Below are 21,657 nucleotides of genomic sequence, written 5' to 3'. Positions count from 1 at the left end.
ATAACAAATGCAGGAAGAATGTGCATGTGAGAAATCGAGAGAGAGGAGGAGGAGGAGGGGGAGGAGGAGGAGGAGGAGGGGAGTAGTGGTGGAGGATGAGAAGAACGGAGTGGGAAGGAGGAAGGGGGAGGACGAGGAGGACGGAGTGGGACAGGAGGAAGGGGGAGGACGAGGACGGGAAGGAGAGGTGGAGCAGGATGAACTTTTCCTTGTTCCTCCTCATTATCGGCAGGTGGTCAACGCGCTTGAGGACGCGAGGAAGTTAGAGGTCAGCCTGTCGTACTTGCTAGAGGCGTACACAGACAAGTTCGAAGCGTTCAAGCGGCTGGAGGAGAACGGTGAAGGAAACCCTCCTCCTCCCAATCTCCTGCTGCTCCCCTGCTGCTTCTGCTTGCTGCTCTCGTGGCGCTTGCTATGCTTCGTGATACTTGCCCTCCTCCTCCACCACCACTAGAACCATCACCTCCTTCTCTTCCTCCTCCTCGTTCTCCCTCTGGCATCAGCATCCCTGGACCTGCTGCTGCAGTTGTTCCTCATCAGGTGATAGCACGATTTTCTGAGTGCAATTCAGATGGAACGAGGATCGATCAGTCGCTGCTGAGCGCGGAGGAGAAGGAGGAAGTGGACGAGGTAGAAAAGAAAGTGGAGAAGGGGGAGGAAGAGAAGGAGGAGGGGCAAGTGTCAGGGATGGGCGAGAAGGACAGGCAGAAGTGGAGGAAGATGAACGAGCTTGAGAGCAGCTTGAACAATCTCGAGAAGATGCTGGAGAGTTCGCTGATGGAAAACAAACTCTACAAGAGGATGATCGACCGAGAGAGAGAGGATAAGAGGACGATGATGAGGAGGCTGGAGGGGTACGAGGAACTACTTGCTTCTTCCTCCCTATCCTCCTCCTCCTTCTCCTCCTCTCTGCTGGAGAGCAGGTGGGGCTGGATGGAAACTTTCTCCCCTCTTCTCAAGCATGTCTCCTTGCACGTCAAGATTCGACTCAAGAGCAACTTGACCAGCAGGGAAGCCAAGGAGCTGCTGGAGGAGCTTTACATCATGCTCGGTGCTGAGACAGGAAGACTCTCATGGCAGGGAGGAGGAGGAGGAGGAGGAGAACGAGGAGGAGGAGAACGAGGAGGAGGAGATGCATTGCGGCTGGTCGTCTTTGCTCGACCGTCTTCCTGTCGGTCTTCTTTTGCCCTCGTGGTCGATCTCTTCAAGTTCTGTGACCTTGGCAACTTCCTTACGAATCAGCGACATGCGCGGAAGATCATCAAGGCAGAAGTAGTTGACGTGGTGCTGGATCATGAGGAGGAGGAGGAGGAGGAGGAGAGGAAGAGGAGGAGTGAGGAGACAACTCCCGCTGCTGGGGCAATGGCGGCAATGCAGGCAGATGCGATCAAAGTGCGACATGCGCGACTGAGGGGGAGGATCCTGGTGGAGGAGATCAGGAGCGTGAAGACGTTCGTCGTCGAGCTGCAGCAGGCGATGAGCCGACAGGGGAAGAGGACGCGAGACGCTGAGACTCAATGGGTCGAGGGGCAGGTGGAGGCAGAAAAACTTCCCGGGCAATTGGAGGAGGTGAAAACTGTGGAGGAGGCGATGGGGAAGAGACAAGAAGGAATCGCGCGGGAGGGACAAAATCAGAAGAAGAGAGAAGATGAGAAGAAGATGGTGGAGGTAGCGAGGGAGCGAGACGAGATGAAAGATCAAGTCGACGTGATGAACGTGACAATGAAGAAGAAGCTCGAGATGCTGAAGGTGGACCTCAGAAAGCTGACGGCTGACAAACACCAGCTGGAGGAGGAGCTGGGGGAGATGAAGGCTCGCGTGAGGATACAGAGCGAGCAGATCACCGTGTTGCAGAGGAAGCTGACGAGTGAGAGGAGGGAGGCGGTCAGCTGCAAACTCCAGCAGTCGCAACTCTCGCAGACACTCTCGACTATTCGCATCAGACGGGAGACTGGGGACGAGAGCTGGAGAAGGCAAGCTGAAATCCTGCTGGGCAAGTGCTGGGAACACAGCGAAAGCTTGCTTGTCGTGATGGGTGAGCTTCAATCTCAGGTGTTGGGCAGGCAAGGGACAGAAGGAGGAGAGGAGAGGAGAGAGTCGACGCCAACAACTGCTGCTCCTCAAAGCAGCTCCCTCCTGCCCTCGTCCCGCCTCTCCGACGCTTTCTGTCATTGCTCAGAGCTTGTCGTTCAGTTTGCGAGCAGACGAATTTCATGTCAGGAGTTTTGTGATGAGCTGAAGAAAGTCGCGTGCTCTCAATCATGTCGCTTTATCTCTCTCAAAGAGTTTCCTACCGGTGCCACCTTGTTTCTTCTTAAATTCCTCCCTCCTCCCTCCTCCCTCCTCCCTCCTCCCTCCTCCCTCCTCCCTCCTCCCTCCTCCCTCCTCCCTCCTCCCTCCTCTAATCTCTGTGTGTCTCAGTTGAGAGAAAAGAAGAATTGGGAAGCAGAATCACTCTCGTTCCTCTGCATGTAAAACTTCTCATGTTTGAACTTCATTGACCTGCTCTGCTCTGCTCTGCTCTGCTCTGCTCTGCTCTGCTCTGCTCTGCTCTGCTCTGCTCTGCTCTGCTCTTCTCTTCTGCCAGCAGCCCTGACGCTCACTTCACAGAGCTCCATGTCTCGGTTGCTCGTACATGCTGGGTCAGCTGACCGTCTGCTGGAGTTTGAGCTGGACAAGAGGAGAGGATCGGAGCCAGGCCTCCTCGAGACCCTCAGCTGCCTTTCCTGCCTGCTGACCGTTGCAGCTGAGCTGGGGGAGCCGCTGGAGGAGAAGCTGGGGGATCAATCTAGAGGAACTTTGCCTTTTCATCTTTTGATGAGACTCGTGACCTCCTAGCAGGTGGCATGAACGGGTGGACTGAAGAGCGCGAGGACACAACAAGGAGAGAGGAGGCGAAGGAGGGAGCAGCAGGAGTAGGAATAGAAGCGGCGGCAGCAACAGCAGCGGGAGAAACAGGAGCAGGAGCAGGAGCAGGAGCAGGAGCAGGAGCAGGGGCAGGGGCAGGTGCAGGGGCAGGAGGAGCAGGATGGGAGGTGGACGAGATGTTCGGTCAGCCCATGGAAGCTGTGTCTCTCTATCGCTTCGATGCTTGTGAGTCACATGCGAGACCATCCTGAGACGCTCACATGCCGCAGCTCAGGATGACGAGCTCTCTCTGCTCCCTGGTCAGCTTCTCCTCCTCCTCGGTAGCTCCCCCCTCTATCAGGACACGCGTTGACGGACGAGCAGGTATTGCTCAGCCGGGCTGGTTTCTAGCGCAGCAGGGAGCGAGGCGGGGGCTGGTACCGGCCAACTATGTGAAGACGACGGGAGAAGAATTCATGTGAAGAGAGGAAGGGAAGAGATCGAGAAAATGAAAACGTTCAATCAGAAATCAACTATGGCAGCGATCACGATGAGTAGAAACACTCGCAGTAATCTGAAGCTACAGGAAGGCAACGGCACGTCTCACCTGCCTTGCCCCCTCTCTCTGCATCACACGAGCAGCTCCCTGCCGAGGAAAGGAAGGAGAAGGTTTATAGTACATCGACGACGGTGGTAACTCGAGCAGGACGAGGTCACAGGAGCAAGTCAGATCCCGTCTGCGCGTTCTGCTGTATCTGCCTCCTCCTCAAGATTTCTGGATCAGTGAACAACTTCTCGAAGTCCGACTGCAGCGTCTGGAACATATGGGTGTACGAGAAACTGGCCTTTTGTTTCGGCAGCTCCCCTTCCCGGCCCTCCATCAGACGCAGGCGCGCATGCTCGAACTCCACGTCGTTGATCAGCCCTCTCTTACGCAGAGACACAAGCTTCTCCAGCTTGTCCTCCTTGGTCGCCACTTTGGGTTCTTTGGGCTTGTGGTGGTTCTTCTGCCACAGAGCTCCCAACATCTCCGTCTCGCTCCCGGGGACTCGCTGTCTCACGATGCGGATGGTCGCGCGATATGCTTCTCCGCGGCGAACTCGCAAGGTACGATGCTTCCTTCCTTGCCGCGGATGAAGTGAGAGGCTTCGGACAGGCACATGCCCTTGTAGATCGGATGCTCGTCCACTTGCTCCAACACATCTCCCTCGCACAGCCCTGTGTTCGATGCCGCTCCCTTCGGCACGATCTTTCCTATGCGAATGTCGCCTGTTTCCGGGTTGTCCTCCAGCACACACCCAATGCCAGCTCGATAATACTCTATCTCGTCCAGGATCAACGCAGACGCGACTGCCCCGGTTCCACCAGGCACAGTCGTAGCTATTGCCACCGCTTTCGACATTCCAACAAACCCACCATCCAGCCTTGGCATCTTGATGAAGCTGAGAGACTAACTATCAGCCACCGGACGACCTGGACCATAATTTCAGTTCACCTCCACAAGTTCTCAAGGTAACACCCCCCCTGCCCTCGCATGATATTGTCCTCAACAAATCATTCACTCTCCTTCCCGCCAACCACACTCAACAAGTACTCCTCTTTCATGAAGATGCTAAAAAAGTTTCGATAATCCTCAAGCCCACTCGTCTCCATCCTTATCTCGCCAATCCACTTGCTGCGTCTCGCGTCTACCACGATTCCTAAGCTCGCGGATCATGGATCCTCGCCCAATCAACTCTTCTCTGCTCCTGCACACTCCTCTTCTCCATCCACCTCGCCTCTCCATCTCCATCTCTCCTCGTCCTGCCCCGCGCTCTTCTGCCTCCTCCTCCTCTCTTCCTCTTCCCCTCCCTGCTCTTTGTTCTGCCATGCAAGACCCTTCCCCGTTCTTCACATTCCCCTACCCCACCCGTTTTACTGAGTGTTACATTTTCTGCTCCACCCTTGTAGTACCCCTACTTTTGAGTCTCAAAGTACGGGTATATTCATACTTTTGCAAGCACCCACCAGTGCTTTTACCGAGTTTGCAGATACCTCCAACCCACCTAGATTAGCAATCCGTCCCCTACCCCTACCCCCCCACCATCATTTCACCATCAAATACCGTCCACCCACCTTACTAGTCAACTTTACCTTCCTTTGTTCACATACCAATATCTCTGTCTCAGACCCCTACTCCTCACACCCCCACCCCCATTCCTCGAAAGTATCAAAGACCTACCCCTATCTCTTCCTGCCACATCTGACCCCCACCCATCTTGCTCGTCACACAAGTATTATTCTTTTATTATCCTTGTAGAGGTACTCCCCTTCTATGATCTTCCCTTTCATTTTGATCTTGACCTATACCCATAGCAACTCATTTTTATAAGTGAGACACTAATATCCGAAGGCCACCCCCCTTGGTGTTCCCTAATTGCACTACCCCCAGCACTCGATTACCCGACTACTCACGCCAACCATTTCGGTTCCCTCGGAACCCTTTTCGAAGTACACAGAGTGATCAGGGGGTAGGGGGTAGAGACAGATTGAGATGGGGTAGAAGAACTGGGAAAGATAGGGGTACTGGAGAAAGTGGGGGGCTAATGCCTGGTAGGGGGTGCAGGCGTCTCTTCGTGTCTTTTAGTTTTTATTTTAAAAATACAGTAGTGAATGACAAGCCCTGCGGTACAATATGGAAAGAGATGGTAGTAGTTACCCAAATAGAATTATTATATTACTTTTAAGTCTCAAAGTACCATTATATTTAGTCACAACTATTTCTTATACTAATCTTTAATTCTATAATTTCATTTTATGTACCACCCAGCAATACGAACTTACCCCACCTCCATTTTCACAGATCCAGGAGGTCAGAGGTACGGGTACACATGGAACCAATGGACATAAGGGGGCGGGGGTACCGAACAGGCAGACGCATTGAAACTTAAAACTATTTTTATCTAAAAACTAAGAATTTTAATCAAAAACTTGGAAAGATGGCAGAAGTGTCAAAGTTTGACAGTCTCAGCCTCGAAGTTCTGGCTACTTAAAGTTTTGAAATAAAGTTTGAAAGTTCTAAAGTTGTTGACCCGGCACTTGACCTTTGCTCCGAGGCGGTCGGCGCGTCATGGCGAGGGACTAGGAGGAGAGTAGGGCGAAGATGCCAGAGGAGGACGAGGAGGAGAAGAGAGGAGACAGGAGAAGAGTAGAGATAACAATGCCGGACCAGCCTCGTGAAGGAACACTCGGAGAGCTTCGTCGCTGACTCAACCGTGGCATAGCTGCTTCTTCTCGGTCATCGTTCCTCCCTTCCATCTTGACAACCTAACTTTCCCTCCTCCGCGCGATCATGAGAGCTCCTCTACCTCTCACTCTTGTCTTGCTGCTGGGATGCAGTCAAGAGGTGGCTTGCAGTCCCATCATTCCTTTTGACAGCGAGATGAAGTGCATGCCTGGCTACGAGCCATGCGTCGGATTCCAGGACTCCTGGAGCCTCCTGGGAAGCATCAACTTTGCAGACACGCAGGATGAGAGGAGGCTGGTCAGCTCAGCGTCAGGCTGCGCCTTCTTGTCACCCGAGGACATCGTCTTCGCCAACACCGGCTACAGGAACCTCCTGCATTTCCGCTTCGACAACCGTTCGCATGTCAAGCGGTGGAACTTCACCGAGGTGATCGAAGCAGGCTGCGACATCTCCGGCATGGAGAGGATCCCGCAGACCTCGAGCATCCTCTACACGTGCGTTGACAGCGGACAAGTGATGAAGCTGACGTTTCACAACGACTCGACCTTGAGCAAGGAGGTGGCGGCGTCGGGGATCGAGTTCGGGCCGGTGTCGCAGGCGGACAAGACCAACTACCCCGGCCTGCTGGAGGAGGACACGACGATCAAGCAGTGCGCGACGTGGAGCCGCCAGATGATGGCGGATGTGGCGATGTGGAACCAGGAGGCGTACGTGACCAACAGGAACTGGAACCATCTGCTCAAGATCAATCTCGAGCTGGCATGTCGTCTCCTTCCCAACTCTACTGCTCCCTCCCCTTCTCCTGCCAGTATCCACTGCCCCCCGTACCTCGACGCTCTCAGCACCGCCACCACAGATGGCTGCTGCTGCTCCGACTGCTTCAACATATCCTGCTGTCGCTGGGGCGTCAATAAGCGCAGCTCCGACTTCAATCATCCCCGCGGCATCTCAATCAGCCATGCGCAGGAGCTAGCGGTCCTCTCCTCCGACCCTTTCTTCGAGATCCTCGTCATGCCCCTCTCCTCTGCCTCCTCCTCCGCCTCCTCGGTCCTGTCAGGTCTCGGGGACGTCGTTGCCATCCGGCATGCAAGCGGTCGAGACGGTCTCTTCTCCCTCACCAGCAGCAGCCAGTTGCTCTACATCCCTCGAAGGTGACGTATCCTCCCCTCCGCCTCTTGGATACCCCCGCGGCACTTCCTCTCTCCATCTCCCCTCCCCCCGCACCTCCTGCTCCTCCACCACCACCACCACCACCACCTCCTCCTCCTCCTCCTCCTCCTCCTCCTCCTCCTCCTCCTCCTCCTCCTCCTCCTCCTCCTCATGTGACGCCCGCCTTCTCCTCCTCATACCCTTCAACTCATGCATATCCCACTACTTCCACGCAGTCTCCTCTCTGTACCTTCCTCTCCCTCTTCATCACTTTTGTTGCCAACAGGGGTGGCTCGTTGCATCCACAGGCCAAGTCAGTATTCCATATCCAAACTTCCAACGCTCGAGCTCTGTGCTTGTCCGAGGACGGAGAGAAAGTTGGAGTCGCGGCAGATGACAAGGAAGAGCAGATCTCCTCATTCTTGTCTCCTCCTTCTTCTTGTACTCTCCTCCATTCCTGTTGCTCCACCCTACTTCTCCTGGCTTCTTCTCCTTCGGTTCCCTCTGTGACTGCTCCTTCTCCTTGCAGGTTGGCGTCATCGGCAATGATCAATGCAACTTGCTGACAGGGTGCAAGAGGTAAAGGGGAAGAGGAGGAGGCAAGGAAGGAGAAGCAGAAGGGCAGAGCAGAGCAGGTGTGAAAGGTGATCTTGCTCCAGGTGCAACGAAACGCTTCCAGAGAACGCGAGCTTTGTAAGCGAGTGTTCCTGGAGGTTGGAGCTGCTGCTGCTGCTACTTCTGCTCATCATTCACTTCCCATCGCAGATGCCCAAAATCAACAGGGTTTGACGAGCTGAACTTCACCTGCTCCTTGTGCCCGGAGGGAACCGTGACGGACTATGACGGCAGTGCACATGGAAGGCGAGACCCCTTCCCCACTCTCTCTCCCCTCTACTCTGCTCCTGCTCATGCTCCCTCCTCCTCCTCCTCTCTTCGTCCTGCTCTCTCGTTCATCTTGTTTCTCAATTGCATTGTTGTTGATTCGACGAGCAGCTGTCACACATGCGAGGCTGGAAGTTACGCAAATAGTTCCCAGCAGAAGTGCATTAGGTAAGGCCCTCCCTCCCTCCCTCCCTCCCTCCCTCATCGTGACTCATGAACATTATCCCCTGCTGTTTCTCCCTCCTCAAATTCCTTCCTCTTTCCCCTTCGTTCCTACATCCCTTGACCTGGCACCTCGTCCCTTCCCTGCCCCCTGCTATATCCTCACCTTGTCTCACCTTCTAACTTGCTTCAGCTGTCCTTCCGGGAAGTTCTCCGAGCTCGCGGGTCAGACGGCATGCAGTCAATGCCCTGCTGGCACTTACAGGTCTCACGCTTTCCTTCGCTCCTCCACTGCCCCTGTCCGTGTCCTCTCCTCTCCCTTCTTCTTCCTCTTGCTTCCCACCCCTCTCTCTCTCTCCCTCCATGGCGTCTCAAGACAACCATGAGCAGCGAGACTGTCGCAGCATCGAATGTTTCTACTTGTTTGGCTTGTAGTCAGGGCAAGGCATCTGCCATCGAAGGTTTGCTTTCTCCTCTTGCTTTCTCCTGCTTCTCCTCCTCTTTCTGCTCCTCCTGCTCTTCCTGCTCCTACTCTCCTGCTCCTTCTTCACAACATCAGCTACGATCCTCCGCCTTCTTGTCTGCTCATGCCATTCTTCTAGGTGCCAACTCCGCCACCCTCTGCCTCGACTGCATGGCCGGCTACTTCGCGAGCTCCGAGGGGCAGGTGAGCGAGCCTGCAGGAGCTGCTGGGCATGACGGAGGAGGCAGACGTCCTGCGAGCCTTGTGCGGTCAACACCTACAGCAACGGGACAGGCTTCGAGGTTTGTTCTCCTCTCCCTCCCCTCCTCAGGCTTCGCCTCTGCCCTTGGCTCTCGCATCACGATCTCTCGCTGACTGATCCCCAGCTCTGCTTCAACTGCTCTCTCGGTCTCTTCGCCAACTCCACTGGCTCCACCACTTGCTCTGAGTGAACTTGTTACATGTCGACGGTCAAACGAACTTTCGCCTCTCTCCGCCTAATCGAGAAGTTTAAAAGTACCATGCGAAAGTTTGAAAGTTTCCAAGTTTCGCCCGTTGCGACTTCTCGCGCGTTTCGCACCCAACAGTCGCGTTGCTGACATTCCAAAAATTGAAACACGTGAAACACTCTTCGGCAAAATTTGAAAATATAGAAAGAAATTTTTGCGAATGTAATATCATATTTCGAATCTATTTGGGAAGTTAATAAAACAAAGTTTTAACAAAATCGTCAAAGTTGATCATATCCACGGGTTGGTGGGGTACATAACCCTACCCACACGAAGAAAGAAAAGTACCCACCTTATCCATATTATGCCAAGTCATAGAGATTGACCCCCGCGCTCCATGAAAATATTATATGTCCTTTGGGGGCGACCGGCGGTCGCATCTCGCAATCGAGGGGTGGGGGTGGAGGTGGGGTCAATTTTACACTCAAGCCCATAGAGGAATTCAAGGGAAATTAGGGGTAGGGGTGGAAGTGGGCTAGGTGATGGGGGTGGGTTTAGACAAACTTTCGAGCCCCACGTGACTAGCGTAGGGGGGGTAGGGGAGCGTTAGGGAGTCGAGGTGTGGTAAACATATGCAATGGAGGGGTACTTTGAGCATGAAAATGAGGGGTAAGAAGAGGGGTGGGAGTGGGGGGGTCTACGGACAAAATGATATAATAAAACTATAAAACTTTTAATGGTCCCCATCTCATACGGAAGAGCCTAGGAAGGGTCCTAGGATTTGGTATATGCAGAATTTAGAGTCGTTTCTAAAACATTTCGAAATAATGAAAGGAAATACACTCTGTAAATTCAAATTATTTGATCAAGTTTAAATGAGAACGGAATCTGGGCAGATAGACCAAGATGCTCTTAGAGGGGAAGGAGGAGCACGAGGAGTAGGAAAGGGGGATGGGGAGGGAAGAGAGGCGGCAGGAAGAGCAAGGTAGGAGAGATAAGATCAGTCTAGCAAGGTAGGAGAGATATCAGTCCTTCACTGCCCTCGGCATGCTCTTGTGTTGTACTGGAAGCAATGTAGTAACTCTCATTGCAGTTGACCACGGATAAAGCTCAGGTTGAACATCGGGAGGCCAGCGGTTGTCAGTGAAATCATAGGAAAGACTTGGGAAAACCTATCAGAATGATCAAGACCCTAGTTTTTTTCGCTTCTTTGCTTTCATTGCTCCAAGATCAAACATTGGTGTCAGCGTTCATTCCGACATACTTCATGGTGGAGACTTCGACCGACGCGTCCTCAAGGCTCGCCTTGTCAAGAGGAACTCAGCTCTACTCTACCAGGAGCTCAAGGTGATTCTGTTTGCTCCTGTACACGTGCTCGGCACATGCTGACAAGCACGAGCAGCTTCGCTTTCGGGGACGTGAGGAGCATCAATGCACCGGATGGCCGACCATTCGGGAAGGAGTGGCTGGAGGGCAAGCATGGCAAGGCGGCGGAGGAGCTTTCATTGCGGGTGAACATTTCACGACTCTTCTGCGTCAGCACTGACACGATGCTGCAGTTTTCCAGCGCCGCTGGCGTGGCCAAGGAGGCGCCGTCGAAGCAGCAAGAGCTGCAGGAGGCAGCGAGTGGGGTGGAACTATACTTCTACAGCCTCCTCGCTATCTCAACCGTCTTGATCTTCACACTGAGCGGAGAAGACGCTCATATCAGCTTGGCAGCAGTTCTTGCAGGATGGTGATGGGGACTTGATGATACAAGTGTACAATAGACGCCAAGGGAACGAGGCTCTGGCAGCCGGTGCGCTGGTTTTCGTGATAGAGCACGTTGGGCATGATGAGTGAACATTCCCGGTATGTTTTGTAGATTGATGAGAAGGGAATAAACTTACGAGACTAGCAAGCTTCACTCTGCTCGTTCAAGGCGCTCCTGCCCTCCGCTGCTCAATGCAGCACGCTGTGGTTGAGAGGAGGCGACACGATCTCAGTGTTCTCACTGCGGGAAATCTCCAAGTCTGTCCCATCCAAGTAGGAAGCAGTGTGCATGCGGTCAAACGTGGGCGTGCCAGGAGCCCCGTCGTAGCTCTTGGGCACCACCGTAGCGGCGGCTCGAGGATGGAGAGTAGGCCAGGCCTTCTCGAGTCGCGATATTCTCGCCTGGATCTCAGCTTTCTGCTCAGCAGCCCTGGACGAATGCTCTACCCTCACGTCCGGAGACAGAGATCGCAGCCGACCCTCCAGCTTTGACATCCGAGGATCGATCTCATCCTTGTAGCTGCGAAGTTGGAGGTCAAACGAGGATTTCTGCTCTTGCATCATGGTATAAACGCTCTGTGAAAGGGCCTTGAGCTGCTCCGACAGCTTCACATCATGCTCGTTGACGAGAGAGCCGACGCTCTCAACTTTTCTCTCTACGGCAGAGAGCCTTGATTCCTGCTGCTCCAGGGTCTTTGACACCTCCTGATTTGCAACGCGAAATCCTTCAAGGGCAGTGGCGAGCTTGCTGCTCAGCCTCTCCTTCTCGTGGTCCTGCGCGCTCCTCTGAGCGTCCAGCTCCTTGTCCACCTCCTGCTTTAGCTTGGCCGCTTGCAGTGATGAGTCGCCCAGGTGCCGCTCCAGACGGATCTCTTGCTCTTCGAGCTTGGTCAAGGCGTTGTCAACTCTTCGCTCCATCCTAGAGGAGAGGCTTTCCAAGGTGCTTTCGAGTCTGCTCAAGCTCTTGTGGTCTTTGGCGCAGTCTTCCAGTCTCACCTGCACGGAGTACAACTGCTCTCGCAGGTCCCTCACTGTCTCCCCCTGAGCCTCCAAGGCGATGAGGAGGCTGCGCGTGTGTTCGGACTGCAGCTTGAGCCCATGCTCCAGAGACTCGAGACGAGACTCAAGCCCGTCAACTCGCTTCATCACATTGCTCGTTTGAGATTGGCAGTCCGACGACGCTTTCTCCACAGCCTGCAAGATGCGAACGATGAAAGATCTGTTCTCTTGTACCTCCCTCCTCAAGTCCGATGTGTCCTCATGGCTCTCCAAGATCATGCCTGAATGCAGGCGGTCAGTTGGTAGTCGATACCAAGCACGCTAGTGTGACTTCTTCTTCGGAGCAGCTGATGTCCTCCTACCCCTCTTCCTCCTCCTTCTACTCTACCACCCCTACCTTATCTACCTCAGGATGGATCAACATCAGGCAAAGGGCAAAGAACACAAAGAAGGATGACAAGGACGAGGAAGAGGAAGAGGAGGAGGAAGGTTTAGTTGGAGGATGACGAGAACGGCGAGAAGGAATAGAAACCAGGAGAACGAGGACGATGAGGAGGACGATGAGGCGGACGATGAGGAGGACGATGAGGAGGACGATGAGGAGGAGGAGGAGGACGATGAATGATGAGGAGGAGGACGAGGACGAGGACGATGAATGATGAGGAGGAGGACGAGGAGGACGACGAGGAGGAGGAGGAGGAGGACGACGAGGACGAGGAGGACGAGGACGAGGAGGAGGACGAGGAGGACGAGGACGAGGAGGACGAGGACGAGGAGGACGAGGACGAGGAGGACGAGGACGAGGAGGACGAGGACGAGGAGGACGAGGACGAGGAGGACGAGGACGAGGAGGAGGACGAGGAGGACGAGGACGAGGACGAGGAGGACGAGGACGAGGAGGACGAGGACGAGGACGATGAATGATGAGGAGGAGGACGAGGAGGACGACGAGGACGAGGAGGACGAGGACGAGGAGGACGAGGACGAGGAGGACGAGGACGAGGAGGACGAGGAGGACGAGGACGAGGAGGACGAGGACGAGGAGGACGAGGACGAGGAGGACGAGGACGAGGAGGACGAGGACGAGGAGGACGAGGACGAGGAGGACGAGGACGAGGAGGACGAGGACGAGGAGGACGAGGAGGATGAACTGGGCCAGTCGCTAGTTGGACCTACCGTATTTTAAGAAGGGCTTATTTTAAATATCACTCATTTTGATTTCAGTACAAACTCTGGTACAAACTACTATGTTACTGGTACGCCATCATCACACGGTTACAGTCGTCGGGGAAACATGGCAGGAGGAGGAGGAGGAGGAGGAGGAGGAGGAAGATGAGCAGCTGAGTTGCACATGTCACCCATCACAGGTGATACACGTGAATCCTGGATGATCAAAGAACGGACGAGAGAAGCTCAGGCTGTGTTCGTGATTCTAGACGGCCTGTTCGGAGGAGGGATCTCAAGAGACGTGAGGCGGTACTTGAGAAGCAAGCTTGGGGGGTGTCGCTTCCTGTCCGTCAAGTGTGGTCATGTCTCAAGCGTGCATGATCGAGCTGTAGAATGCTTCTACGCTCTCAAAGGTGGTAGGGTCGACTACAATGCTGGAGGATACGCGCTAGAGGAGGGGCATGGAAGGTACGGGGGGCGAGACATGGCTGGCTTGTATCCTGAATGGAGTGAGGAGCGTCCCATCCACATCCTTGCCTACAGTCTTGGAGCCCCGACAGCACGATACCTGCAGTACCTCCTCGCGCGATCCGAACTGACGGACGGGCGAGGAGGACGGCATGTCACCTCAGGGCGGTGGATACGAAGCATCTGCACGCTCAACGGGGTGAACAACGGAACGTCTGCTGTGTTTGCCGTGGGGTTGTCGCCCTCCTCTCTTCGCCCTCTTCCTGCAAGCATTCTCTGGTGGATCTTCTCCCTCATCTACTTCCTCGTCTGGTGCGATCACGACCCAGAGAACGAGGTTCCCCCCAGACCTGTACCTCCTCCTCCTTCTCCTCTACCTCCTCCTCCTTCTCCTCTACCTCCCCCATTACCTCTACCTCCTCCTCCATCACCACCTACTTCCGTTCCTCCTCCACTCTCATTCCCTCTGCCTGCCCCTCCTCTCATTTCCCTCCTTCTCCTTCTCCTTCTTCCTCCGCCACCACTTGCTTCCCCGCCCCTTGCTGGTTCCTCCCTTTCGTCCCCTCTCTTGTTCGTTCTCCTCCTTACCCCTCCTTCCAGTGCCTCGGACTGCGCCTGCGCCATTGGAATGTGCGCAGGGAGCAGGGAGTGTCCCTGCTACGGCTCCTCTTCCTGTGAGAGTGGGAGGATGGGGAAGCAGAGCTGACCTTGCAGGCAGGTGGCGTCCGGGAGGGCAAGACAACGGAGGGAGGGACCTCAGCCCACAGAGGATGCGCGAGCTGAACGATAAGATGAAGGCAGTCCTTCCCTGCAGTGAGACCAGGTACCTCGCGTGCTTCTCCTCCTCCACGCAGCAGTGGAGGATGTTGGGGAGACTGCAGCTGCCAACGGTGAGATGAAGTTGTGGGTGAAGGAGTGGATGAGAGAGGCAGCAGGTGAAGCTCTTGCGCCACCTCCCCTTCGCTCTCTTTCTCCTCCCTCTCAGCCTCTTCGTCAGCTTCCTCGCCTTCGTCAGGCGCATCTCCTCCTGCTCCAGCGAAGCTACTCGCCGCGCCAAGCACGAGAAAGTGCACGTGAAGTCGGTCGGGGGGGGAGAGGAGGAGCAGGAGGAGGACAAGACAGGGACCTTGAGGACGGGCTCCGTTGCCTGCAACGCCTGCTGCTCCGCCAGGTCGTCTTGCTCCATCTGTACAGCAGCAGAGGAGGAGGAGGAGGCCAACGACGGGCTCGTTGCCGTGGCTGGTCAGCTTCCTCCGCGAACAGAACCTGTGGTTGCCACCTACTCGTGCATCTGCAAGCTGGAGGGCGCAGGCAAGAGGAAGCAGGAGGAGCTTGGAAGGAGGAGGGAGGAGGAGGGAGCAGCAGAGGGAGGGAGGGAGGGAGGGAGGGAGGGAGGATCAAGTGTGGTGCTGCTCATGTGGACGGCAGGTCGGAGGCTGCAGGGAGGAGGCTGGACGAGCGTCCGCGTGTGCCATCGGGATCACATCGACATGACGGAGGTTCAGAAGGCGCGACAGGTTGACGGGCTGACCTCGCGTGCAGGACGGGGAGTGGCAGAGGAGATGGCTAGAGAAGCTCTGCATGCTCATAGCTGCCTAGTGCGTTCACTTGCAGTCGCCCCTCCCTCCTCTTCCTCCTCCTCCTCCTCACTTCGTTTCCTCCTATCCCTCGCTCTTTTATCGGCAGATGTCGCAAACGTCTACTGAAATCACCTGCTGCTTCCCGTCTTTCACGAGATGAACGAAAAACTCGCCAGCTGTCGATCCCTCCTGTGCTATCACACCTCTGACCGACACCCCCTGTTGCCTGCGCCTCCCTCAGATGTTTCGAGCCTCTCCTCCTCTCCTCCTCTCCTCTCCTCCTCTCCTCTCCTCCTTCCTCACCTCACGAGCACTGGCGTGCCAGGCAAGAGGCTCCCGAGGTCTCTTCCCTGCTACTCCATCAGGCGAGAAGAGGCAGGAACAAGCAACCTGATCGAAGGGGGAGGCGACAGAAATTCCTCGCCCTGCCTCTGTGAAAGATCCAAGAAAATCAGCAGCAGCAGCACAAAAGCACCAGCAGCAGCAGCGGGAGGAGGATGAGCAGCAGCAGCAGCAGCAGCAGCTGCAGCAGCTGCAGCTGCAGCAGCAGCGGGAGGAGGAGGAGGAGGAGGAGGAGGAGCAGCAGCAGCAGCAGCAGCAGCAGCATTAGGGGGACAGACCCCTGGACTTCTTCCTGTCAGCGCGTGAGATTTCCTGCAGCTCCTTGAGGATGTTCTTCTTGTGCGCCTGTGAGAAAGTCAACAAGAAAGTCAATAAGAAAGTCATAAGAAAGTCAACAAGAAAGTCATAAGAAAGTCATAAGAAAGTCAACAAGAAAGTCATAAGAAAGTCAATAAGAAAGTCAATAAGAAAGTCATAAGAAAGTCAACAAGAAAGTCAACAAGAAAGTCAACAAGATCGCCAAGGAGAGGAGGCGCCGTGGGAGAGGGAAGTAGAGGGAGGGATAGGAGCAGCAGCGTCACCTGCTCTGCTCGCTTCGCATTCATGAGGTCCAACTTTTGCTTCTGTAGCACAACAATGAGCACAAGTATGAGGAGGAGGAGGAGGAGGAGGAGGAGGAGGAGCAGCAGCAGCAGCAGCAGCAGCAGCAGCAGCTGAACCTCTTCGTCATCGACGATTTCAAAATCATAAAATTCCTGAGATTTCGTCAGTCAACAGGAGCAGGAGAGGGGAGGGGATGCATGAGATCTGGTGAGATGTACCGCTGGAATCACGTCAGGCTTCGGCTCTATGGTGATGTTCAGCGACTTGCTCATCGTCTACGGATACTTCAGGTTCGATTGTTTCAAGCTACGAGGGGGAGCAGGAGCAGCAGGGTGGTAGCAGAAGGAGAGGCAGCGGCAGCAGCAGGGGCAGGGGCAGGGGCAGGAGCAGGAGCAGGAGCAGGAGCAGGAGGAGGAGGAGGAGGAGGAGGCTCGTCGGGATCACCTCCAGCCGCTGTTTCTCTTCCTCTCCAACTGTGATGGTCACCGCTACCCCATACGTGCCGAACCTTCCCGTCCTCCCTATCCTGCGGCTCCCTCAGCCCCGCCCTCCTCCTCGTCCTCCAGCAACCGGTGCAGGTAAGTCTCGTGGGAGGAGGGCAGCTCCAAGTTGACCACCATGTTAATCCGGTCGACATCAATCCCTCGCGAGGAGACGTCGGAGGAAACAAGCACCTGCGACAGCTCTCATGCTGTCTCACCTTGTCTCCTCTCCCTCTCTCTCTCTCCCTCCCTCTCTCTTCATACTCTGATCTCGAAGTTACGCAGCTTTTCGAGGGCTGGGAGCTCGTCAGAATTTGGCAGTGAAGGAGGCAGAGAAGAAGAACGAGCAGCCGCAGAAGGAGGGCAAAGAGGAGGGCGAGGAGGAGGGCAAAGAGGAGGGCGAGGAGGAGGGCGAGGAGGAGGGCGAGGAGGAGGGCGATAACCTCGGAGACGCTCGGGCTGCGGGAGATCGCCGCAGGTGAAGGATGACGGGAAGCCAAGACGCTCAAGAAGCTGCAGGAAGTCAAGGAGGAGAGGAGGAGAGGAGGAGAGCCAAGTACCAGGCAGACGCGCTGACCAAGAGTCCTGCAGAGACACGTGAGGAGAGGAGAGCAGGAGGCAGGAGCTACGATGGCAACGAAGAAGAAGAAGAAGAAGCAGGAGGAATGAGGAGGATGTGAACGGGTGAGAGCTCACCTGCTATTCGTGAACACGATACACTGATGGAAGGAAGTGCTTTCAAGTACTCGCACGAGCCCCATCATCCTCCTCTCCATCTTCGCGTTCACGTCGCTCACATCACGAGGAGACTCGACAAACTCGACGAACTGCTTGACCCCCTTGAGCGCCACGTTGGCTCGAATCACGTTGACGACCTGACCAGCAATACTCACGCTTATTCCTCCTCCTCGCTCCTCTCTGCTTTCCCCTCCTCTCTCCATCTCCCTCTTCCTGCCCCTCCCCCTCCCTTCCCCTCTCTCCTGCTCTCCATCCCCCTCCTCTCTCCTCCCCCTCTTGTCTCTGCTTCCCCCTCTTCCTCTCGCCTCATTGGCTCCCTCCACCACCTGGGGATTAGACAGACGCGCATGTAGGTATGCGAGCAGCTCATCCGTGAATGTAGCGCTGACAGCGAGGATCTGAAAGGATCATGAGGAGGACGAGGACGAGGACGAGGGACAGTCGAACACCTGTTTGCGAGGAGGAGAAACTTTGAAGAAGAATTCAACTTGAGGTCGCAGCCCTTCCTCCTCCAGCAGGACGTCGACCTCGTCCAGCACCTGCTCGACTCATTCACGTTCGTCTACGAGCTCGTCGCTCCTCCCTCACCAGCTGACGCAGAGCAGACAAGTCAAGATGCTTCGCCTCTACCAGTGCTCGCAGTCGACCTGGGGTACCTGAAACACGTCTTAGCTCCTACTCACTGCACCCACCCACCCAACCCCCCTTCCCTCCTCCTCCTCCTCCTCCTCCTCCTCATCATCATCATCATCATCATCATCATCATCATCATCTTACCTGCCACTATCTGACAGCTCTCAGCGCTCTTAAGCTTTTCAATGTCTTTCTCAGTTGGTAGTCCTCCCACAAAAGCTTCGCAACGAATTCCTTTCATGCATGTCACAACATGTTTCACCCTCAACCCTAAAATCTACACCCATCGCTAACCTCCCCCCAGTCCCCTCCCCCACCACCACCACGCGCCCAGCTTCCATCCCCCTCCTCCCTCCCCTCCCCTCCCACCTCTTCCCTCTCCCTGCATTTCCCCCCTCCCTCTTCCTCTTGCTTTGCTCCGCCTGTCTTGCTTGTCCCTCTTCTCGCTCTTCGGACCTGACATGAATCGAGCCACTGAGCGGATCACGTCTCGCGTTTGGTAAGCCAACTCTCGCGTGTGCGAAAGCACAAGCGCTTGAACGCCGTTGAAGTTCAATGAGAGGGACTGGAGGATGATGACGGCAAACACGCAGGTCTTGCCTGTGCCTGACTTTGCCTGAACGATCAGATCCAACCCCATCTGAAATCATCGTAAATGCACAGAAACGCAGGTCATGCTGCCTTACGTTTCCAAGTGGAATGGCTCGAAGCTGCACAGGGGATGGACGGATATAGCCGGCCTCTTCCAGCCCCTTCACTATCTGCTCGTCGAGCATCAAGGCTCTGAAGTCCCTCGTTCCTCCTCCTTCGCTCCCAGCTCGGTCAGCCGAGCGTTCCGATGGCTCCCCTCGGTTGTGCTCTTGGTTGTGATCCCCGATCGCTGCTCTTCTCTCCGCAGCCGTCTCTTGACATGTCACGTATTCGTCTACTTCTCCTCCTCCTCTCTCCTCCTCCTCCTCCTCCTCCTCCACGTCCCTAGTTCTTGCTCGCCGCCTCATCACAGCATGGAAAATGTGAAATAGAAATGGGCAGGGTTTCGCAATGAAACGGTTTCTCAACGGTTCCAAGGATTTATTCGTAACGATTTCTGTAACTGCCAGAAGGAGCGCGAGCAATGGCGCGTAACGAGGAGAAGGCGATGTCGATGTTGAACCGATGGCTGCGGGTGCAGGTGAGAAGAAGATGGCTTGAGGCACCTGATACCTCTACCTCCTTGCTCCCTACTCCACCTCCTCTCCTTGCCGCCCCTCCCTTGTCCTCCTGATTTGTGTCCTCATCGTTGTTCATATGCCCTCTTCCTTCTACCTACCTCTCTGTGGTACTCGCTTCCGTGTCCGTGAACTTCTTCTTCTCTCATATCGGATTGGTATTCCTTCTCCTCTCCACAACTCCTTGCTCGTACTTTTGCGTTCTCGCTTTCAACATTTTCGTGTTTTTGCTGCTGGCGGGTCGCAGCTGGTCCCCTACCCTTGCCGTCGCACGCACATATCTGAAGCCTTGCATGCTGGAGTTAACCCCTTGTGCTCTCTTATTCTTCCATCTAGTCCGGGGAAGACAACAAGAAGAAGGAGAGAAGGCCATACTCCGCCACTATGGTCGAATCCCTGCCAGAGGCAGAGAAGTGGAGGAGGCAGATAGTGGGAGTCATCACTAAGAAGGTTCTCCTGCACTTGTCTCTGCCTCGCTTCCCCCCGTCATATCCCGGCAGGTCGCGGAGATTCAGAACCCTGGGCTCGGAGAGTTCAAGATACGCGACCTCAACGATCAGATCAACCGACTCTGCCGAGAAAAAACGAATTGGGAGCGTCGCATCATTGAGCTCGGAGGCCCAAACTACTTGGTGCTCCCTCACCACTTCTTCCTTGTTATCTCGTTAACTTCCTCCCTCCTCCCTCCTCCCTCCTCCCTCCTCCCTCCTCCCTCCTCCCTCCTCCCCTCTCTCCTCTCCTCCCTCCTCCCCTCCTTCTCCCCCATCTCCTCGGTTGCTCTTCCCTCTTCTCTTCCCCTCCTTGGTTGCCCCTTCCCCACTCGGTCCATGCTCACTGTATGCGACTTGCTAGAAATCTTCGAGTGTGCTGGACGCAGATGGCAAGGAGGTGAGTTCAAGGGGACGAGGAGAGAGAAGCGACTGACTTGCGACAAGGTACCCGGCACGAAGGGCTACAAGTACTTCGGAGCCGCTAAGGATCTTCCTGGTGTTCGCGAGCTGTTCAAGAGCGATCATGAAACTCCAGCCGCCAAGAGAAGGTTCGGTCATGACCTCATCCCGTTGTTCCTTCACTCACTCGCCTGCTAGTCGCACTGACATGTACAAGTGTGCTGGTACCGCCTGACCCGCTTTCTTCCTGCTCCCTCATGAGGCTTGCAGATGCCTCCTACTTCGGCTATCGCGATGAGGACGACACAATCTTGCTCCCGCTTGAGAATGCTGCTGAGCAGGAAGCCGTCGCGCAAGCGGTAATGTCTCTTGTCCTGCATCACAGATGGTTGACCGCAGGGAGCAGGTGCTGGAGTGGACGGAGAGGCAGGAGAAGGGAGGCGTGCAGAAAGACGACGACGACGAAGGTGGAAGAGCCCGCGAGATTTCCAGATGTGACTTGCTGGAACAGACGAGCCGCAGGACAAGAGCGACTCGTTCGTCGCCCATGTCGCGGTACCAAGCAGGGAGGAGCTGGAGCGAGCGGCTCTTGCGGCGAAGAAACGTCAGATGCTCGCTCAGTGAGAAGGCTTGCTGTTGCACATGCTTGAGAATCTGACGGGCGAAACAGATACGTCTCACAGGACGAGTAGGTCTCATTGCAGCCATCTCCTCCACTGTCTCCTCCTTCTCCCCCTTCCCCTCCACCCCCCCCGACAGCTAGAAGTTCACTCTCCGTCTCTTCTCCCTGCTCGCCTATGGGTCCGCGTACCACCTGCTCCGACAAATAAACGAAGTGAAAGAGGAGGAAGAGGCTCCGCACGTGAAGTCAAGCGACAGAGGAGGCGACTTCCTGTGCGGCCCTGCGCATCGCACAACTTCGTCGGGCTCGTGCCCGCCCTCCTTCTCCTCACAGACCCGCAGGGCCTCAAAGTAGCGAGACAACTGCAGCTCCAGTGCCGCGCGTCCAAAATTGGAGGAGAAGGTGGCGACGAGGGCAGTGGAGTCCTAGCGCATGGTAAGGACATAACTCCCTCCTCCTCCTCCTCCTCCTCCTCCTCCTCCTCCTCCTTTACCGCAAGGGTATGCAGATTAGCGAGAGCATCCAGGGCATAGCGGGTGACGTTGATCGCATGGGTGTGGACGAGGAGAGAGAAGGCGACGCCCTGGTTTCTCTTCTCCGAGAAGACTCGCAGATCGAGCTCCGGCGCCATCCTCCTCATCTCCTGCACCACCTGAGGCTGGTCAGCAGGTGCTCCGGAAGGAACGAAGAAGGACAAGAGAAGAGGCAGAGCAGCGGAGGGTTTGACCTTAGTTGAGTCCGTTGAGAGGAACACGACCTCTCTTCTTCCTTGCCAACTTCCTTCTCCTCTTCGCCTCCCTCGTCTCAGCTGCTTCAGACGCTCACGAATCGCCTCCAAGTAGCTCGCAAGTGAAACGTGAGGAGCTTCCTCCCACACCTTGTCGCCATGCCTCTCATCAAAGTTAGTCCAGCGCCACCTCCATCTCCCGTCCTGTAACAACCGCTGCCGACCCTCCCTCCCTCCTCCCTCCTCCCTCCTCCCTCCTCCCTCCTCC

General features: G+C 55.5%; 8 protein-coding genes across 8 annotated transcripts; 5 read left to right on the top strand and 3 right to left on the bottom strand.

Annotated features, from left to right (window-relative positions):
* Window positions 1-7: 7 nt before the first annotated feature.
* Window positions 8-1,982, top strand: GUITHDRAFT_135877 (hypothetical protein; the record flags this gene model as incomplete). Its single annotated transcript, XM_005836634.1, has 4 exons — window positions 8-187; window positions 233-338; window positions 572-1,884; window positions 1,944-1,982. 4 exons carry the CDS (start codon window positions 8-10, stop codon window positions 1,980-1,982), a joined length of 1,638 nt encoding a protein of 545 aa, XP_005836691.1.
* A 1,366-nt stretch (window positions 1,983-3,348) lies between these two features.
* On the bottom strand, window positions 3,349-4,327 carry GUITHDRAFT_151438 (hypothetical protein). Its single transcript, XM_005836633.1, has 2 exons — window positions 4,002-4,327; window positions 3,349-3,966 (listed from the first exon to the last, which is right to left on the bottom strand). The coding sequence occupies exons 1-2, from the start codon at window positions 4,277-4,279 to the stop codon at window positions 3,561-3,563; spliced, it is 684 nt and encodes a 227-aa protein (XP_005836690.1). The 5' UTR covers window positions 4,280-4,327; the 3' UTR covers window positions 3,349-3,560.
* Window positions 4,328-6,178: 1,851 nt separating this feature from the next.
* On the top strand, window positions 6,179-9,181 carry GUITHDRAFT_135875 (hypothetical protein; the record flags this gene model as incomplete). Its single annotated transcript, XM_005836632.1, has 9 exons — window positions 6,179-7,224; window positions 7,509-7,599; window positions 7,752-7,801; window positions 8,216-8,272; window positions 8,460-8,531; window positions 8,702-8,727; window positions 8,869-8,933; window positions 8,978-9,031; window positions 9,116-9,181. The coding sequence occupies 9 exons, from the start codon at window positions 6,179-6,181 to the stop codon at window positions 9,179-9,181; spliced, it is 1,527 nt and encodes a 508-aa protein (XP_005836689.1).
* A 1,088-nt stretch (window positions 9,182-10,269) lies between these two features.
* Window positions 10,270-11,076, top strand: GUITHDRAFT_151437 (hypothetical protein). Its single transcript, XM_005836631.1, has 3 exons — window positions 10,270-10,525; window positions 10,581-10,689; window positions 10,738-11,076. The coding sequence occupies exons 1-3, from the start codon at window positions 10,359-10,361 to the stop codon at window positions 10,915-10,917; spliced, it is 456 nt and encodes a 151-aa protein (XP_005836688.1). The 5' UTR covers window positions 10,270-10,358; the 3' UTR covers window positions 10,918-11,076.
* Window positions 11,077-11,119: 43 nt separating this feature from the next.
* GUITHDRAFT_162081 (hypothetical protein) lies at window positions 11,120-12,212 on the bottom strand (the record flags this gene model as incomplete). The annotated part of the gene is made up of 1 exon (XM_005836630.1): window positions 11,120-12,212. Exon 1 carries the CDS (start codon window positions 12,206-12,208, stop codon window positions 11,120-11,122), a length of 1,089 nt encoding a protein of 362 aa, XP_005836687.1. The 5' UTR covers window positions 12,209-12,212.
* A 633-nt stretch (window positions 12,213-12,845) lies between these two features.
* Window positions 12,846-15,300, top strand: GUITHDRAFT_162080 (hypothetical protein; the record flags this gene model as incomplete). The annotated part of the gene is made up of 8 exons (XM_005836629.1): window positions 12,846-13,087; window positions 13,154-13,185; window positions 13,297-13,901; window positions 14,165-14,238; window positions 14,283-14,454; window positions 14,500-14,875; window positions 14,993-15,063; window positions 15,107-15,300. 8 exons carry the CDS (start codon window positions 12,846-12,848, stop codon window positions 15,161-15,163), a joined length of 1,629 nt encoding a protein of 542 aa, XP_005836686.1. The 3' UTR covers window positions 15,164-15,300.
* Window positions 15,301-16,829: 1,529 nt separating this feature from the next.
* On the bottom strand, window positions 16,830-18,940 carry GUITHDRAFT_135872 (hypothetical protein; the record flags this gene model as incomplete). The annotated part of the gene is made up of 10 exons (XM_005836628.1): window positions 16,830-16,867; window positions 17,015-17,084; window positions 17,132-17,156; window positions 17,268-17,446; window positions 17,636-17,707; window positions 17,759-17,848; window positions 17,898-17,956; window positions 18,087-18,176; window positions 18,399-18,582; window positions 18,629-18,940. 10 exons carry the CDS (start codon window positions 18,938-18,940, stop codon window positions 16,830-16,832), a joined length of 1,119 nt encoding a protein of 372 aa, XP_005836685.1.
* A 113-nt stretch (window positions 18,941-19,053) lies between these two features.
* Window positions 19,054-20,885, top strand: GUITHDRAFT_93281 (hypothetical protein; the record flags this gene model as incomplete). Its single annotated transcript, XM_005836627.1, has 10 exons — window positions 19,054-19,113; window positions 19,487-19,600; window positions 19,651-19,782; window positions 20,003-20,038; window positions 20,086-20,189; window positions 20,239-20,264; window positions 20,311-20,399; window positions 20,447-20,507; window positions 20,552-20,660; window positions 20,711-20,885. 10 exons carry the CDS (start codon window positions 19,057-19,059, stop codon window positions 20,730-20,732), a joined length of 750 nt encoding a protein of 249 aa, XP_005836684.1. The 3' UTR covers window positions 20,733-20,885.
* Between the last annotated feature and the right edge of the window lie 772 nt (window positions 20,886-21,657).

This window comes from Guillardia theta (assembly GCF_000315625.1).
Source record: "Guillardia theta CCMP2712 unplaced genomic scaffold GUITHscaffold_17, whole genome shotgun sequence".
Classification (NCBI taxonomy): domain Eukaryota; class Cryptophyceae; order Pyrenomonadales; family Geminigeraceae; genus Guillardia; species Guillardia theta.
Note: the sequence above shows the minus strand (reverse complement) of the source record. Positions and strands in the feature narration are given on the sequence as shown.

What these genes read in the sequence shown, in the direction of transcription:
- GUITHDRAFT_151438 (XM_005836633.1), bottom strand. Translation starts at nt 4,279, where the DNA reads ATGCCAAGGCTGGATGGTGGGTTTGTTGGAATGTCGAAAGCGGTGGCA. An exon ending in ATCTACAAGGGCATGTGCCT is followed by an intron (nt 3,967 to 4,001) that starts GTCCGAAGCCTC and finishes GCGGCAAGGAAG; the next exon opens with GAAGCATCGTACCTTGCGAG.
- GUITHDRAFT_151437 (XM_005836631.1), top strand. Translation starts at nt 10,359, where the DNA reads ATGATCAAGACCCTAGTTTTTTTCGCTTCTTTGCTTTCATTGCTCCAA. An exon ending in TACTCTACCAGGAGCTCAAG is followed by an intron (nt 10,526 to 10,580) that starts GTGATTCTGTTT and finishes AAGCACGAGCAG; the next exon opens with CTTCGCTTTCGGGGACGTGA. An exon ending in CGGAGGAGCTTTCATTGCGG is followed by an intron (nt 10,690 to 10,737) that starts GTGAACATTTCA and finishes ACGATGCTGCAG; the next exon opens with TTTTCCAGCGCCGCTGGCGT.